This window comes from Orycteropus afer, unplaced genomic scaffold (genome assembly GCF_000298275.1).
Source record: "Orycteropus afer afer isolate SDZICR_OR568_19922 unplaced genomic scaffold, OryAfe1.0 scaffold00751, whole genome shotgun sequence".
Classification (NCBI taxonomy): Eukaryota; Metazoa; Chordata; class Mammalia; order Tubulidentata; family Orycteropodidae; genus Orycteropus; species Orycteropus afer.
In genome coordinates this window covers 532409-548215 of record NW_006922338.1, presented here as the reverse complement: position 1 = coordinate 548215, position 15807 = coordinate 532409, and the positions used below count along the sequence as shown (strand labels likewise).

Genomic DNA, 15807 nt, shown 5'->3' with positions numbered 1-15807 from the left:
AGTCCATTCTGACCCACAGCGCCCCTAGAGGACAGAGTGGAACTGCCCACAGGGTCTCCAAGGCTGTCAGTTTTCACAGAAGCAAAGCCCAAACCAAACCCACTGCTGTGGAGTCCATTCTGACCCACAGCGCCCCTAGAGGACAGAGTGGAACTGCTCACAGGGTCTCCAAAGCCATCAATCTTCATGGAGGCAGGTGCCCAGGTCTCTCCCATGGAGCCACTGAGCAGGTTCACACTGCCACCCTTTTGGTTAACAGCTGAGTGCTGAACCATTGTGCCACTGCCAGGGCTCCTATGTGAGCGTGTAGATCCCCACATGTGACTGGCCTCACGTCCCCCACCCCTACAGAACTTAAAGAACAGAAAAGCGAACAGCCTGGGGTGGCCAGACAGACCCAGACATGCCCCTACCCCTCCCACAGAGACGCCCGAGGGGTGGGCTGCACGTCCCGGAGCACCGGTTCCTGCCACCTGGCCGGGACTGTTCATGCCCCCCAGCCCAGGGTGGGAGCACCAGGGTGTGGGCGCTGGGCACGTCTGCTGAGAGCACAGTGGGGCATCTGCTTTCTCGTAGGGGAGGTGTTCAAGCTTTTAGAGGAGGAGGGGGTCTCATTGCCAGACCTGGAGCCCACCCCGTTGGATGTGCTGTGAGTGCCTGGGCGCGGGCACTGGGGCCCTGAGAGGGTGTATCATGGTTTCAGACCTTGTCTGTGGGCCTGGGGTGGGTCCCTCATCCACGACCTGCTTCAGGTCCCACTCAGCTGGACCCTGTGCTGAGGGGCCCCCTTAGCGTGAGAGACCAGGGCCCAGCTCACAGACATCTCACTCCTGACCTCACCTTAGACTCCCCCCTTGATGTGCGGGTAGAGACCACTGGCCTGCAGCCACCACCCTATTTGGAATTTGTCTGGGATGCAGGGGGCGGGCACCCAGGGGCCTCTTCCTTCTCTGACATCCCTCCAAGGGGTGAGGCCATGCCAGCCCTCCCTGGACCCTCTCACTGGTCATGACCAGCCCTGGCTCCCCAGCATGGGCGGCTCCCCAAGGAACTAAGTAGCCCAGGTCTTGAGAAGGGGTCTTTAGTCCTGAGGAAGCACCCACGTTCTGCAGGCAGCCCTCCCCCAGCCGCCCCAGACCCTACTCAGCTCCCCGCAGCCCCAGCCACTTGTGTGGAGGCTCCTTCCCCAGACCTGGGAGGACAGGATGCCCCGACGGTGTCGCCCTGGTCAAGCGCGGGTGTCCCTGTGCCACGCTGAGCCTGTACCCTGCGGCCACACTGATCACCCTCCCATGCCAGGTGCAGCTGCGTTTCCACCGCGGAGCCCACCAGCCATCGGGGTGGGGGCTCCGGGGGCTACCTGGAACACGTGTTCCGGCACGCTGCCCACGAGCTGTTCGGGATCCATGTGGCGGAGCTCACCTATAAGCCCCTGAGGTCAGTGGGGCAGCCAGAGCCGGGCGTGGGGGCTGCTTCGCGGCAGCCTTGGCCTTGGGCCCTGAGTTGAGCCGGGCTTGCTGCAGGCGGGTGTTGAGTCTAAGCTGGACCCTGGGCACTGGGTACCTGCTGGGCCCCCCTGCAACCCTGGGGCTCAGACTCCCCATCATAGAGGCCGTGTGCGGGCACCCATTTCACACGGGGAAGCTGAGGCGGGGTGAGGTGGTAGGTGTGCAGTCGGGCTCAGGGGCTGCTGACTGGCTGTGTGCCGGCAGGAACAAGGACTTCCAGGAGGTGACCCTGGAGCGGGACGGCCAGGTCCTCCTTCACTTCGTAGCTGCCTACGGCTTCCGTAACATCCAGAACCTCGTGCAGAAGCTCAGGCGTGGGCGCTGCCCGTACCACTACGTGGAGGTCATGGCCTGCCCTTCAGGTAGCACATGGCCCAGCGGGGCAGGAGAGCCGGGTGGGAGGGTCCTGGTCCCCATGCACCACCCCACCACCACGCCTGCCCACAGGCTGCCTGAATGGCGGGGGACAGCTCAGGGCCCCGGACACGCACGCCAAGGAGCTACTGCAGCAGGTGGAACAGCTGTACAGGGAGGTCAGGACCCAGGCGCCCGAGGACGCGCCCGGGGTCCACGAGCTGTATGAGCGCTGGCTGCAGGGCGAGGGCTCAGACAAGGCGGGCCGCATGCTACACACACAGTACCACGCTGTGGAGAGAGCCAGCTCTGGCTTCAGCATCAAGTGGTAGGTCCACAGCCGCACAGCCCAGCGGCAGGGCCTGTAAGAGCACACATGGGCTCCCTGGGCTCGGCCCTGGAGCAGTGGGGCCATGTGTTTGTCGGAACCTGCCACCGGCAAGCTTCACCTCCGGCCCACAGCGATGCCCAGCGCCCTGGGGGCCCACTGCAGCTGACCCTGTGCCCAGCGGAGGCTCCAGAAGCTTCGTGAGGGGTGACCGCTGCCCTGTCACTGGGCCTCCTCTCTCCCTCGAGGGAGCAGGTGATCATTTCTAGAGTTGCTCCCAGAAGCTGCGGTTTGGAGATCATGTCCAGGGAACACCCCATGAAGGCAGAGGCACCTACCTCAAGCCACACTCAGCATTGGGGGACCAGTCCACTGGCCTGGAGGACGAGCGGGGCCACACACACCAAGGCAGCGGGCCCAGGTTCTCGTGCACAGCAGGGTGCGGGGAGCTGGTGGCACAGCATAGCAGCCCTTCTGCGGTCTCCGGGCGGGCCGGGGGCCCCTCTGCCGTCTCCAGGGGGTTCAGGGGCCTCCCACTGGGCCAGTCTTGCCTGTGGCTCCCTTTCAATAAAGGGACCCGTGTCCTGAAGCTTTTCTGTGACGTGGCCCCTCTCCCCAGAGTGTCTGCTAGAGTGAAGAGACTTCAAAGCTTCATTCAGGGCTCAGGAGCCCAGCACAGCTGGGGACCTGCAGATCACGGTGTCCCGTGGACCCAGACATTCTCACATACAGCAGACATTGCCAGTCTCTCTGGCCGGCGGAGTTCACATGGACACAGGACAAGCAGCCTGCTGGGCGTGAGCTGGGCAGCAGGGCTCTGGTGTCTCATGTGGCCGTCGGCCAAGCACCAGTACGGGGAGGAGAGCTGTGGTGCACCCCCAGCCTGGACCTGGGCTCCCTTCTGTGACGTGTCAGGAGAGCCTAGCCCATGGCTACAGCCCCTCAGGCTTCTGTGGAGCCCTGTCCAAGAGACCCACTCCCTACACAGGGCCCTGGGGGGACTGGGTCCTCAGGAAGGGGTAGCAGGGGTGGGGCAGAGCCTTGGTTGGGGCCTGGGAGAGATCTTCAGAGTCTTGAGGGCACAGGCCTCTCGCCGTCTAGGGAGCAGGGTGCCCAGGCTCTGGTATATTTTCTGAGTGGCAGTCCCCTCCAGGTGCACGCTGGAGCCAGCCACTGATACCACACCCCTGGGGGCTGAGGTGAGGGGCAGGTCTGGACCCACTTCCTCCCAAAAGAAGTGGCTCATGGAGCAAAAGACAGGGGCTAGAGTCAGGAGGCAGCACACGTGGATGGCCTTGAACAGAAAACATGTGAAGGGGTGGCCCAGACTGCCGCCCAGGTTCGACTCCCCTGCGGTCTTGTCCCAGGCACCACTCTGCAGGTCAGCACAGATGCCCAGCACAGCTAGCCCAGGCTGCATTCACGCCAGCTCAGTATCACCCTACATACGATACGGTTCCTGCGGGTGGGCGAGAGTGGGTCACGTGGGGCAGGGCTGGGCTGCACACAGCACCCTCGGGTTTGGCCCGTCCACGCTCCCCAGCGGTGCTGGGTGGTCAGCAGCACCACCTCCCAGTCCACGAGCTCCCACGGCAGAAAGGAATAGGATCTATGGAGCTGCAGACCACCAGTATGGGGCTGAAACCCATCTCAAGGCACCAGGTCTGACGCATACAGCACCCCAGGCGGGCCTGGCCCCGGGCAGTACCTGGGTGGGGTGGGGTGGGGGGGCTGGCAGAGAAGTCTTGATTCCCCACTGTGCACAGGATCAGGGATAGGAGAAAAGCCAAGAGTGAACTGAACTCACTCCCATGGCTTCCAGCCAAACAACACAGGCATATGGGGTGAACATTTCTATCAGGTAGATGCACTCCTTAGAACCATCAGTTGTGGGAGAACAGGGCAGTATGTGTACAGGGAGACAGCTCGGGGTGGGAATGCATGGGAAAGGACACGGGGAAAAAATTAAAAAGGCCAAGAGGAGGCCAGAGGCAGCCCCGCTTCTTAGTGGAAACCCATGATGAATAATCCCAAAGGCCAACTAATGAGCAGAGAATGGGGGAGGGTCTGCTCCAGACAGGGAGGCTGGGGGCCCCCTATCCTGCAGGCCCCAGGCAGCCTGGACTTCGATGTGCTCCCACCCGCCACGGCCTGCCCTAATCCTCTTAGCCACGTCCTCCCGGGAGAGCTCCTCACCGACCATGGACTTGTCCCCCAGCACCAAGATAACCATCACCTTCATGTTGAGAAACAGTGTCATGGGGAGCCAGGACTTGGAAACCAGGGTGTGTGTTGGGGGGGCACTTCCCAACAAGGGGTAAAGGCTGGGAGGGAGGGCACCCAGACCATGGGCGCAGCAGCAGAGCGCCCAGGGGCCACCCACGGTCACTTGCCTGTGACCCCAAAGAAGGCCCCCAACCGTCTGAGCCCCCTCTTCAGGGTGGGACCACCCCTCTCCAGACCCTAAGTGGGGCTGTCCAGGGGCCGGAGTCAGCCCACACACCCACACACTGGGGCCGGAAGAGGTTCCCGGATGTGCCACGTGGACTTCCACGCCACGGGGGGCGAGCAGGCCGGCAGGTGCAGGGAGCGCGCCCCTCAGCACCTCCGAAAGGCCCCGCCTATTCACCACGCCCGACCACCTCAGACTCCGCCCCTGCACTGCAGGGCCCGCCTTCCCCAGTGAGTCACGCCCCCACGCCGGTCAGTACGATCTCCCAAGTCCCGCCCACTCTGACGCGCCCATGCAGACCACGCCTTCGCGCCCAGGCCCTGCCCCAGGCCCCTTCCACTCGGCGGCTGCGCGATCCCGCCCCGGACCGCCCCTTACCTGACAGGCTGAGCCTTTTGGGGCTGTGCGGGCCGCCTGAGGGGTGTAAGCGGGGCGCGGCGCTCGGCACGCCCGCTGCCCACGGGCCCCGCTCGGCTGCCCGGCCCGGAACCTGCGCCTCGAGGGGTCGCAGGAGGGCGTGCGTGTCTGCCCTGCGCGCTCCGCAGCTGCAGCACCCGGGACTAGACGCCTCTTCCGGGAAGCCCTCCTGGAGCCCACACTGAGCCGGGGCCTCGTAGCCCCGTGACCGGGTGTCTGTTGGGGCGTTGTGCCCCCTTTCTCCAGATCGGCGATGGGAGAGGATTAGCTATCCAACTTGTTCCCGCACTCAGCCAGCACCAGGAGGCACACAGAAGGCGCCCAATGAATGTGCAAAGCAGCGCAACAGGCAGCCTTGGAATTCCGTGGCCATCCACCCTCCCCCAGGCTAGGCACACCCCAGGCGCCCCAGCAGTCCCAGGGGGAGCGGGTTGTACGGATGGGAAACGGAGGCCCAGAAAGGCCAGGTTGCAGGCTGAAGGAGAGATGGACTGTCCTCCCCTAGCCACTGACCTAGTGGGCGGAGCCCTGGGTCTCCTAGGACGCAGAGTCCTGATAACACCAGCCACCGCATGGAAGCAACGGCCACGGAGCGGGCTGGGCTCACCCAAGTTCTACCCATGGAGCAGAGGGCAGCCCCAGGGCCCAGGCCAAGGTCACCTTGGGCTGCTGAGAATGTAAGTCAGCAGGATGCCGGCACCCTGGCCCTGATCCCTCGACTGATCCTGGTCAGGGAGAGGCTGCCTCAGCCGCGCCCCGGGTGGATGGAGGCTGGGGGCTCCATGGGGGTGGGGCTTCAGCCTGGACCCACCTGGAGGGGGGGCGGTGCTTCTCCAGGTTCTGCGTCAGGCTGAGGACCCGCAGGCAGGGGCCCCACGTGACGCCCCAGCCTGGGCCACTGGCCTGGAGCTGAGTGAGGAGCAGCGGCTGCAGGTGGGAGTGGGGCCCTGGGTGCCGGCTGGAGGGAGGTGTCCCCTAGGTCGCAGGGGACCCTCTCTCACCCCAGTGGCCACCCCCAGATCTCCAAGGAGCTGGTGGACCTGCAGCTCACCACCCACCGCCTGCGGGAGCAGCATGAAGCCGAGGTCTTTCAGCTGCAGAGTGAGGTGGGCACCTGCTCAGGTGTGCCGGCCCGAGGGCAGGGTGGGGGCGCCTGAGGAGGAGCTCGGGAGCGTCCCAGCCTGAGCGTGCGCTGCTGCAGGCACTCTCATGCCCTGGTGGGTGTCTGCTGGCTTCAGCGGCCTGCTCTGCACCTGGTCGCCCTGCAGGTGCTTCGGCTGGAAGGCCGGGTGCTGGAGCTGGAGCTTCATGGGGAGCAGGCCGGTCGCAGGCAGCGCCAGGCGCCGGCACAGGGCCGCTCCAAAGACCACAGACTCCGGGTGCTACAAGGACAGGCAGGGCCTGGATGGATGGGAGCCTGGCAGGGTGTGGTGGGGACAGTGAAGCTGGGAACCACCCACCTCTCACGCCTCCCTTTGGTACAGACACAGCCAGAGGACTTCGTGTCTCTGGAGTCTGGTTCACAGAAGCTGGGGGACACTGTGAGTGTGCGGTCACCTGCCCCAGGGGCTTCCCGGGTGTCTCACTGCCCTGGGGGACAGCAGTGTAGCGGGTAGCAAGCTTAGCTCTCAGTCCAACCACCTGCGTGCACCTACAGCAGCTGGGAGAAGGGAAGAGGGCACTGGAGCTGCAGGGGGCCCAGCAGAAGGCATTGGAGACACACGTGTGAGTGACCGTCTCCCAGGACAGGGTGGGCAAGCAGGCGCCAAGGGGCTGAGCAGCAGCCCCTGCACTCAGGCCTGCTTACACTGCCCCATGTCTTCAGGGCAGCCCTGGGCCGGCAGCTGCAGGGAGCCAGAGAGGAGGTCAGGGCAGCTGGGCGGCACGTGGCCACACAAGCCCAGGTGAGCCCAGCCCCTCCCCTGTCCTCGAGATCCCGGCCAGCAGGGCCCCACGAACACCACGCGCTGGACCCAGGTTCAGAGCCGCCTCTGCCCCAGGTGCTGTGCGTCTGCCAGGAACAGCTCCGCGAGGCTGAGGCTGAGAACAGCCGGCTGCAGATGCAACTCAAGAGGCTGAACGAGGACTATGCCGTCCGCCTGCGGCGCTGCGCCCGGGACATAGCGGTGAGCTGTCGCATGCCAGCCTCTGGCCCCAGGAAGCCTGGCCTGGCCCTGGCAGGCTGCACAGTGTCGGGCCCTACAGCCGCCAGCAGCAGCCTAGCTCCATCTCTCCCAGGACTATGCCGACGGTGCAGGCCAGGCGCCAGCCGCTGCATCCCTGCGGGCATTCCTGGATGCCACCTTGGAGGACATCCAGGCCACGCACCGCAGCCGCGAGCAGCAGCTGGCCCGGGCGGCACACACCTATCGCAAGCGCCTGACAGAGCTAAGCCGTCAGCATGAGCAGCTGCTGGCTGTCCACCGGTGGGACCCACCCCAACAGGTGGGGGGACACTAAGGTCGGGTGGCCCCTCACGACCTGGGATGTGGCATAGCGTGCAGCAGCTGCGGCCCCAGGGATTGGTGGACACCAACGTGGCCCCAAGGGTGCCCCCAGTATGGCCACCTGGGATCTTGAGCTGATGTCAGGGCACCTGGGACGGAGCTTGGCAGCCTTTGGAGGACAGGGCAAGGTTGGACGTGCATTCTGGAAGCTCCAGGCCCCAGGGACCCTCCCTGCTGGCCCATCAGCCTTGGGGCACAGAGCCCCACAACTGTCTGGGCCTCACCTGGTTCTGCCAAGCCCAACCCTTGTCATCCAACCAAGGACATCTCCTGCAGAGTCGGGACGAACCCTCACACCTTACAGCACAGGAACCCAAAACTTTGTTCTTCTCACAGAAAGGACCTGATGAAGCCTCTCTGGGTGGGACATCACAGCCACAGTGAGTGCCCTGAGGGGGTGCTGGGGCCTGGGGAGGGAAGCTGGCCTCACGTAGGCACTAATGGGGGAGCTGATCTCCTTTGGGCGTCAGGGAAGAAAGCCAATCCCAGATAGGCACTGCCAAGAGTCCCGCAAGGAAGGGCATCTCAGCTGAAACTCTAAAGGGCCACAGGTGGTGGCCGGGGTAGGCGTGAGGCAGCAGGGGGAACCTCTGGGCCTCTGTGCTCCCAGCTGCACAGGTATGGGCTCTGCAGACAACCTCCTGGCCCCCAGCACAGCAAGGGGGGATGTATCAGAACCCCTGCAGATAGTCATGTTCAAGCTGGCCTTGCATTTTAGCCCTGCCTAGCCATCAGGGGACCAACCCTTTCTGCACTTGCTCCCAGGCAGCACAAGGCTCAGGGAACCCGACCAAGCAGGGACAGCCCACCAGCCCTCGTGCCCCCTCCTCCCTCACAGGGACCTGGACGCCGCATCCTGGGCTCAGATCCACCAGAAACTCCAGGAGTTCTCCCGAAGCACCCAGGTAGCAGGTAAGGGTTGGGGGCCCTCATCCGGGTGCCGGACTCACTGCTCGTTCCGCACACCAGGCAGAGCTGGAACGGGAGCGGGCACAGCTGCTGGCCCGGGCCACGGTGGCCGAGGCGCAGCTCTCCGAGCTACGCGAGTACGTGGACCAGCACCTGGGCAGGTGGGCTGACCTCAGGGTGTTGGTGTGTGGGAGGGGGGATCCCACTGTCCCCAGCCAGGCAGGGGACTCTAGCCCGGCCCCTCTGATCAGGTACAAGCAGGAGATCCTGAGGCTGAGAAGGCTGGTGGGCACAGGGGGTCCCTCGAAAGTGGGGGCCGTGCCACCAGCCAAACCCCAGCATCCAAGGACCCGCAGCCGCTGAGTCAAGGAAAACAGCACAGATTTCCTGGCGAGCAACAGAGCCTTCTCCCAGCCCCAGAGCTCCCCAGTAAACGAGAGTCCGGGTACAAATGAGTCTTTATTACGTCTGATAACCAGCCTGAGAACAAGGTGGCCCAGGGTGCACAGGAGCCTGGGTGGGGGTCCCTGGAGAGGAGGCAGCCTCCCTGGCGGGCCCATCACTGCAGATGTCATATGCCCAGACTCGGTCCAGACCCTCACCCACCACAGCCACCGGCTTCCAGGTGGGGAGGGGGAAACGTCCAGACACCACGCGGGCCCCTTTGGGCAGCTCTGCCTGCAGCTTGGTCTCCAGCATTGGGAGCTGTAAGAGTGAAGAGAAGAAGGGCATGGCATACAAGCCTCTGCCTGGCTCTGCCAGGCCCAGCACCTGCCACCAGCTGGGGCCCCACAACACCAGCACCCCCGTGGTGTAGCCCAGACCTACCACGCTGGGGGCCAGGAACACAGAGACGTTGTGGCAGTCCCTCAGGCTCACCTGCAGGAAGAGGTGGTCACCCGAGAAGGGAACAGGCCCCTAGCCAGGGGAGGGCACTGGGGTCGCTGTGCCTTCCAGGCCTGCCCCTAGGGCACCCTGGTGGCAAGGAATCGGGTGTGGAGTCCCAGGGGCCCAGAACACAGGGTACCTTCCAGAGGTCCTCACGGCGGTATTGCACATTGCTCGCACAGCCTGCTCTCCACGCGTGCAGCCGCGCCAGCCCCACTAACCACGGATTCAGCTCATAGCCCACAGCTGGGCACAGGCCGCACCTGTGGGCCGCCAACACCTGTAGGCAGGGAGCAGGTGTGGTCACCAGGACGGCGCTCGCAAGCGGAGGCAACTAGGAAGGGCAGCTCCCCATCCACCCACACGCAGCCCTTACGATCCTGCCGTCGCCTGAGCCCAGGTCCACGGTCTTTCCCGGGCGGCCTCGCAGGAGCCACAGCACATTCTGCACCTGCCGCGCACTTGCGCCCACGTACGGCACCTAGGTGATGGAAGCGGGGAGGGCTGGAGCCCATTGCTTCTCCAGATACCTGGGGCTCCCAGGAATGCAGGGAGCTTACCAAGTGCTCTTCCTTCCCAAGCAGCAGGCCCCGCCCCCGCCCGGAGCGGAGGCCACCTGCCTCTCCCTCCGTCCCAGCTGCTGCTTTGCAGGCCCCGCCCCGCCCCACCCGCAGGGGCTGGCCCTCCCTCGAAGGTCCGCCCCCAGGCTCGGCCCCGCCCCCACCTGCAGCCGCAGCGGCACGCGGCGGAAGCCCGGCTGCAGCAGCAGAGCCCACACAGCGTAGGCAGCCACGCTTGAGCCTGCTGCCACTTGCAGCAGCTCCAGGGCGCCCAGTCGCCGCTCACGGAGCTCCGTCAATGCCTCGGCCGGGTCGTCCTGCTCCATGGCTGCGGGAAATGCGGTTCAGGGTCGGCTCAGACCCCAGCTCCTCACGCCATTACAAAGCTGGAGAAGGCCGCCCTTCCCGGCACCCCGCGACCCGCACCTCCCCCGAGGCCTCGGCGGAGACGCCGGAAGTGAGAGGCGAGGCCGGCGCAAGTGATACCGGAAGTGGCTAAGCCGCGGCCTGGCGGCGGGTCCGTCACTGGCTCCACTCCGCCGGGTTCTAGAACCCTTCTCGAGAGTTCCTGGTCGCGAGGGCTGTCTGCAGCCCGAATGAGCGGCGACCCTCGCACGGCCTGGCCTCGCCGTGTCTTACTGCGAAGACCGCGTTGGTCCGGTCGCTCGTTGGTGCGTTCTGCCAACAGTTATTTGGGACCTGCCCTGGAAGCAGGGGACCCCTTGGAGCGCACCTGCCGTCGTGGGGAGATGTGGGGCTGCAATTTGACAGCCTGAAGGGGAGGGGAGACCACGCTCGCTTGGAGAAGACAGTTCAGTCGAGACTGGCGTCGTCGCATCCCAGGAGCGAAGCTAGTGTGTGGGCTGGAGCACGGGTGGGAGAGGCTCGCCGGGGGATTGCGGGCTCTGGGTGACAGCCTCCTAGTGCGGCTCCACCTGAGACAGGTAGGGGGCTCCTCTTACCGCGACACCCCGGAAGCCAGCCAAGCCAAGGAGCAAGCCAGAAAGGACACGCTTCCGGTCCCTCCTACAGCTGGAGGCAATTAGCTGAGTGGGCGGAAGTTGGAGGAGGGCTGGGCCGGGAGAGAGAGGGGGCGGTTCCGGTGGAGAGGAGGGTGGGCGAAGACAGATGGCGGCAGGCCATTGAGTGTTGGGGCTGGGGGAGCGGATGTGAGGGGCCCGGGCCTCCAGAGTTGGAGGCCCAGGCACATCCAAGAAGACAGGCGTTCCTGGACGGGACTTCCCAAAGCCTGGGGTTGGGGAAGCCAAGTGGGACCACAAAGCCTAGGTCAGGCAGTGGAGCCAGGACCACCTCACCTTGACACCAAAGCCTCATGAGTGTCCGAGCTTGGCTGGGACAGGCTGCTACCCAGGCCACGTGGTCAGGCCTCAGAATACTGGTCCCCCTTCAAGCCTGGCATTCCCTCCAGCCGTGTCCTGCAATACACCCCACTGCTCTCAAGACCCAAGTAGGGGAATAAGGAAGTCCCGCCCCACCCGGCAGAGCAGGGAGGCTACTGAGGGGCTGGAACCGGCCCAGGAGAGGGGTCTATGGCCCGGGCCTGGAGGAGGCTTCCACAGCACCCCACTGTTGTCCCTGCCCTTGCATTATTCCCAGTGCCCAGAGCAGGGCCTGGCGTTCAATAAACCCTTACTGGATGGATGAGAGCACCCCACATCTGTCTTGTGTCCACACGCAGTGCTCTGAGCGCCCACAGGGACTCACACACCAGTGCGTTTGGCTTGCATGCGGCTAGAGAGAAGGCCTGGGGGCTACACGGGTGCTGCAGCTGCTCCCACAGCTGCAGCCTCACACCCCCCAGGACTCCCCATGCCCCTTCTTCCCAGGGCCAGTGAAGCCCCTGTCCCGACCCTCCAAGGAGCTCCCAGCCTCTGGACTCTTATCAAAGTGTAGCTCCTGGCCCAGTGAGCCCTACCCGCCTCTCCACTGCCTTTGAGAAAAGGCCTTATTGTAAAGGGGTCACTCTTGAGGGGGAGGTGTGAGTGGGAGGGTTAAGCACTTCCTGGGGCAGGCGGGTAGAGGCCCAGAGCAGCGGGAGTGGGGTAGTGTGTGTGTGTGTGTGTGTGTGTGTACACAGGTGGACCAGAGCAGTGGGGTAGTGTGTGTGTGTGTACAGGTGGACCTGAGCAGCGGGGGCGGGGTAGTGTGTGTGTGTGTGTGTGTGTGTGTGTGTACACAGGTGGACCAGAGCAGTGGGGTTTGTGTGTGTGTGTGTGTGTGTGTACACAGGTGGACCAGAGCAGCGGGGGTGGGGTAGTGTGTGTGTACAGGTGGACCAGAGCAGAAGGCAGTCCACACACCGGGCACACATGGGCACTGGGTATGGTCAGGTGCCTCCTTCCACACAGTTCCGGGGCTGGCTATAGAGAGCTGGCCGGAGAATGAGGGCGGCTGCTTCTGGCCCTGGAGGAATCCCACTGCCAGGACTTGGGAAAGATTCCTGGAGGCAGAGGAGGCAGCAGCAGCACTGCCCTGATCCTTGCGGGGGAGCGGGGAGGCAGACAGTGGGGTCCAGTCTTGAGTCCAGGGGACAGCTCTGGGTGGGCACGGGGCCCTCCTTGTGTTGGTGGTATTTAAACTATGAGGCGGGACCAGCTCCCAGGGAGGAAATGGGGATGAAAAGGGGAAGTCCAGGGCCCGGTGTGTGGGGAGATGCAGGAAAGCAGAAGGGCTCCCGCGGGAAGAGGTCATGGCGGGGGCAGTGGGTCGTCAGGGGGGCCCCGCCCCCACCAGGAGCCTCATCCGCCCGGAGGTAAAGGGCTCTCCTGAAGCAGCAGCTTCCAGACAGCCGCCCACACAGCGGGTACTGGGGGCGTGTCTGTTGACCCGAGGAGGGGGCCTCGTGGGGGACCTGCACAGCACTGACCCTCTCCCAGCCTCAGTGCCCTGCCTCAACGCTGAAGGGCCCAACTTCCTGGCAGCCGTGGCCTGGCCCCGCCCTTCGGCCTTTGTGAGCAGGAGTCCCTGTCCCACGCTGCCCTTTGTGCCAGACGGGCGCGGAGGCAGGGGGGCGCCACAATGGGCAAGTGGCGGGAAATGGCCGAGAGACACCAGTGCAGCCGACGGCCGGAAGCGGCAGAGCGAATCCTGCAGGAGACCCCGCAGCCCTGCTGCAGTCAGGATGCCTGGCACGTCCCAGGAGACCTCCGGACAGAGGGGCCCATTCTTCCCAAGGGCGGGACGGCCAAGGATGACTCTGCCTCTGTGAGGGAGGAGGGCTGGCCCTGCCGATGACAGCGCATCCCCGGCCGCCCGGGCTCTGGGCCAGGACTGGTGTCTCCTGCCCCCCATTCTCTGAGGGGCCCTGGGAGTCCGGCCCTTTTCCCAGTCCTGTTCTGAGCCATGGAAGCGCCATGGAGTTAGGAGGCAGCAGATGAGTGGGGTCCCTGCATACCCCACCCCATCCAAGCATGGGTGAGGCCCCAGCCTCAGTCTCCCCCTCTGTGAAGTGGGCACAGTGCTGTCCAGGGCTGAGGGGATGACAGGAGGCGAGGTGAGCCAAGGGCTGGCTCAGGCCCACAGACACACACAGACGCAGGGTGGCTGGCGCTATTGATGTTCTCGCTGATCAGCACTATGGCCTTACTATCGTGGCAGCATCTGGAGGCCACCCTCCCCCCCACCCTCCCTCCAGCCCTACCCCAGCTCCCAATCCCAGGGGAGGGACCCCGAGTGGCGGTCACTCCCAGTCCCCCTCAGTCCAGTGCCACCTCGCAGAGAAGCACGCGGGCAGCGCGTGCGGCCTCGTAGACTCGGCCAAACTCCTGGACGCGGGGGGCACAGCCTAGCCAGGCCTCGCCAAAGCGGCTCCATCCCATGAAGAGGAAGGTGCCAGGGCCTGGGCGCACCCCACAGTGCAGCGGGGTGCGGATGGAGGCCTGCACCTGGCCCCCTGTGCCCACCGCCCTGAGCAGTGGCAGCGTGTGGCGGATGACATGGGCAGCCGTCACGTGGATGACAGACTCTTGCAGCTCCGTGTCATGGGTGACCCCACGGATGGTCCCACGCATCACTGCAGAAGACACGTGACCAGTGGCAGGCATGCAGGGAAGGGTGCAAGGAAGGCAGGCCCCAGCAGCGCCCCCCATGGCAGGACACTTACCAAAGTCACTAGTGCAGGTGGCCCGGAGGAGCTCGGCATCACTGCAGGGCCTGCAGGCACCTGGGAACGTGGGGCTGTAAGGCCAGCCCATCTCCCGGGACCCCCCCCAGGACCCTCCCTGGCAGGAGGGGGAAAGCCAAGCCTCCAGACTCCTCTCTCAGGCCTGGAAGGCAGCTGGGGACGCCAGGGCATGGGAGGGAGCCCCGCAGCACAAGCATGCATGCACCCTGAAACCACAGCTACACTGGGGTGCAGCCACATGCACAAAGGACCAGGCTTGAGGCTATGCCCAGCTCAGGGGGGCAGGAGGACACACCGTGTGTTGACAGCCCCAGTGCCTGGAAGTCCCCTCTGACCGCCAGAACCAACCAGGCTCAGGGAGCAGGGCTTATAGCAGGCTCTGGAGCCTGGCCTGGGGTCAGAGAACAGAACAGGGACCCCCGTCCCCTGTGAGGTCCGGCTGCAAGTTCCAGAAGAGCAAAGAGCTGGGCCTGGTGCCCTGCTTGGGGGGGGGTGTGTGGGCAGCGTCTCTATGGCAACAGGGCAGCACACTGGACTTTTGTTGGTTGGCTGGGGGAGGGGCGGGAGGTCACGGCTGGGCCAGGAGCCCTGGGCAGCTCTAGCCACATGCATTTCTTCTGTCCTTACATCTCCTCTCCCACCCACTCCAACCCTTCAGGGACCAGGGCTGGGAGGTCGCTCTGAGTGGCCATTGTGCCCCCTGCCACCAGCTGGTTCTCTCAGGTGGATCAGACTCAGGGGCACCCCAGGTCCAGCCCCCCTCCCTTCCCCGGGTCTCACTAGCTCGCTGTGGTCTCTGATGAGCACTTAACCCTGGAAGCCTCAATTTCTCCATCTGTACAATGGGTTCCATGCCCACCAGGATGGTCACTCACCATCCACACCCAGACCATGGGCCTGGGGTAGCAACTCGGGCCTTCCATCCTGGCGCAGCTCAAAGCGGAAGGCGGCTACCCGGCGGCTGATGTCTGGGTGCAATGTGGCCTGCAGGAAGAGGGCCCGGTGCTCGCCGGGACCCCAGTGCACACAACGACCCCCAGCCAGGCCTGGACCCTCGGCCAGCAGCAGCTCCAGGGCGCCGCCGGCCCGCTCCGCAAAGACCTGTGCCCCTGCAAAGTGTCGCGCCGGGCGCAGGCATGCGACACTGGGCTGCGTCCCGGGGTCGGAGCGGCCCAGGGTCAGGCGCAGAGCCCCGGCCGGGTACAACCACTCCACGGTGCCTTCCGCACAGGGCAGGGCCAGCTGTCCCACGCTGCCGGGCTCCTGGGTCAGGCCGCTGTGGGGCAGGACCGGCGGCGCTGAGCCGGGCGCCCTGTGTGCCTGCCCGGCCCAGCAGCCCACCGCACTATCCGCAACCATCAACAGCCGCGCCCACTCTGCCGCGGAGAAAACTGAGGCCCAGCGTTCGCCTGGAAGCCCGGGGAGGGACCGCGACTCGGCTCCGGTCCGAGAGCACCCCATCTCCAAGAGTGGGCGCCACCCCTGTCCCTCCTTAAAGGGAGCCCCAGTCCGGAGGAGCCGCACCGGCTTCCTCGCGGGCCCTACCTGCCCCTCCAGCTGCAGCGATCACCCGAGTAGCCGGCGCGCACGGCCGCGGCCAGGACGGCGCAGCAGAGCGCGCCGAGTAGCGCGGGGCTCGGCATGGCGCGAGCGCAGCGCCCGGGGTCTCCGGTCTCAGGTCTCAGGAGCCGGCTAGCGGGGTCTGGGACGGGCGGCGGCGGAGCACCCGGGGCCCCGGCC

General features: G+C 65.3%; 4 protein-coding genes across 4 annotated transcripts in view; 2 read left to right on the top strand and 2 right to left on the bottom strand.

The window, feature by feature from the left end:
* CIAO3 (cytosolic iron-sulfur assembly component 3) overlaps window positions 1–2194 on the top strand; it is an 8244-nt gene extending 6050 nt beyond the window's left edge. Inside the window, exons 8-11 of the mRNA XM_007957466.1 lie at window positions 577–649; window positions 1300–1437; window positions 1713–1870; window positions 1956–2194. Coding sequence (XP_007955657.1) covers window positions 577–649; window positions 1300–1437; window positions 1713–1870; window positions 1956–2194 — 608 coding nt within the window. The remainder of the gene's footprint in view (window positions 1–576; window positions 650–1299; window positions 1438–1712; window positions 1871–1955) is intronic.
* Window positions 2195–4723: 2529 nt separating this feature from the next.
* On the top strand, window positions 4724–8838 carry CCDC78 (coiled-coil domain containing 78). The gene is made up of 14 exons (XM_042783221.1): window positions 4724–4872; window positions 4941–5159; window positions 5601–5787; window positions 5897–5992; window positions 6079–6165; window positions 6328–6438; window positions 6544–6600; window positions 6717–6784; window positions 6885–6963; window positions 7060–7185; window positions 7298–7485; window positions 8405–8471; window positions 8536–8636; window positions 8727–8838. The coding sequence occupies exons 1-14, from the start codon at window positions 4724–4726 to the stop codon at window positions 8836–8838; spliced, it is 1647 nt and encodes a 548-aa protein (XP_042639155.1).
* A 99-nt stretch (window positions 8839–8937) lies between these two features.
* ANTKMT (adenine nucleotide translocase lysine methyltransferase) lies at window positions 8938–10249 on the bottom strand. Its single transcript, XM_007957487.2, has 5 exons — window positions 10088–10249; window positions 9740–9844; window positions 9503–9643; window positions 9304–9354; window positions 8938–9180 (listed from the first exon to the last, which is right to left on the bottom strand). The coding sequence occupies exons 1-5, from the start codon at window positions 10247–10249 to the stop codon at window positions 8938–8940; spliced, it is 702 nt and encodes a 233-aa protein (XP_007955678.1).
* Window positions 10250–13639: 3390 nt separating this feature from the next.
* Window positions 13640–15710, bottom strand: METRN (meteorin, glial cell differentiation regulator). Its single transcript, XM_007957465.1, has 4 exons — window positions 15613–15710; window positions 14943–15343; window positions 14047–14106; window positions 13640–13956 (listed from the first exon to the last, which is right to left on the bottom strand). The coding sequence occupies exons 1-4, from the start codon at window positions 15708–15710 to the stop codon at window positions 13640–13642; spliced, it is 876 nt and encodes a 291-aa protein (XP_007955656.1).
* Between the last annotated feature and the right edge of the window lie 97 nt (window positions 15711–15807).

Excerpts from the sequence above, each read along its gene's own strand:
- CCDC78 (XM_042783221.1), top strand. The coding sequence starts at position 4,724 with ATGTGCCACGTGGACTTCCACGCCACGGGGGGCGAGCAGGCCGGCAGG. Across the intron at positions 6,785-6,884 it reads AAGGCATTGGAGACACACGT|GGCAGCCCTGGGCCGGCAGC; the intron begins GTGAGTGACCGT and ends CCATGTCTTCAG. Across the intron at positions 6,964-7,059 it reads ACGTGGCCACACAAGCCCAG|GTGCTGTGCGTCTGCCAGGA; the intron begins GTGAGCCCAGCC and ends CCTCTGCCCCAG.
- METRN (XM_007957465.1), bottom strand. The coding sequence starts at position 15,710 with ATGCCGAGCCCCGCGCTACTCGGCGCGCTCTGCTGCGCCGTCCTGGCC. Across the intron at positions 14,107-14,942 it reads CCATGGTCTGGGTGTGGATG|GTGCCTGCAGGCCCTGCAGT; the intron begins GTGAGTGACCAT and ends CCACGTTCCCAG. Across the intron at positions 13,957-14,046 it reads CACCTGCACTAGTGACTTTG|TGATGCGTGGGACCATCCGT; the intron begins GTAAGTGTCCTG and ends TGTCTTCTGCAG.
- ANTKMT (XM_007957487.2), bottom strand. The coding sequence starts at position 10,249 with ATGGAGCAGGACGACCCGGCCGAGGCATTGACGGAGCTCCGTGAGCGG. Across the intron at positions 9,644-9,739 it reads GCTCAGGCGACGGCAGGATC|GTGTTGGCGGCCCACAGGTG; the intron begins GTAAGGGCTGCG and ends CCCTGCCTACAG. Across the intron at positions 9,181-9,303 it reads TGTTCCTGGCCCCCAGCGTG|CTCCCAATGCTGGAGACCAA; the intron begins GTAGGTCTGGGC and ends TCACTCTTACAG.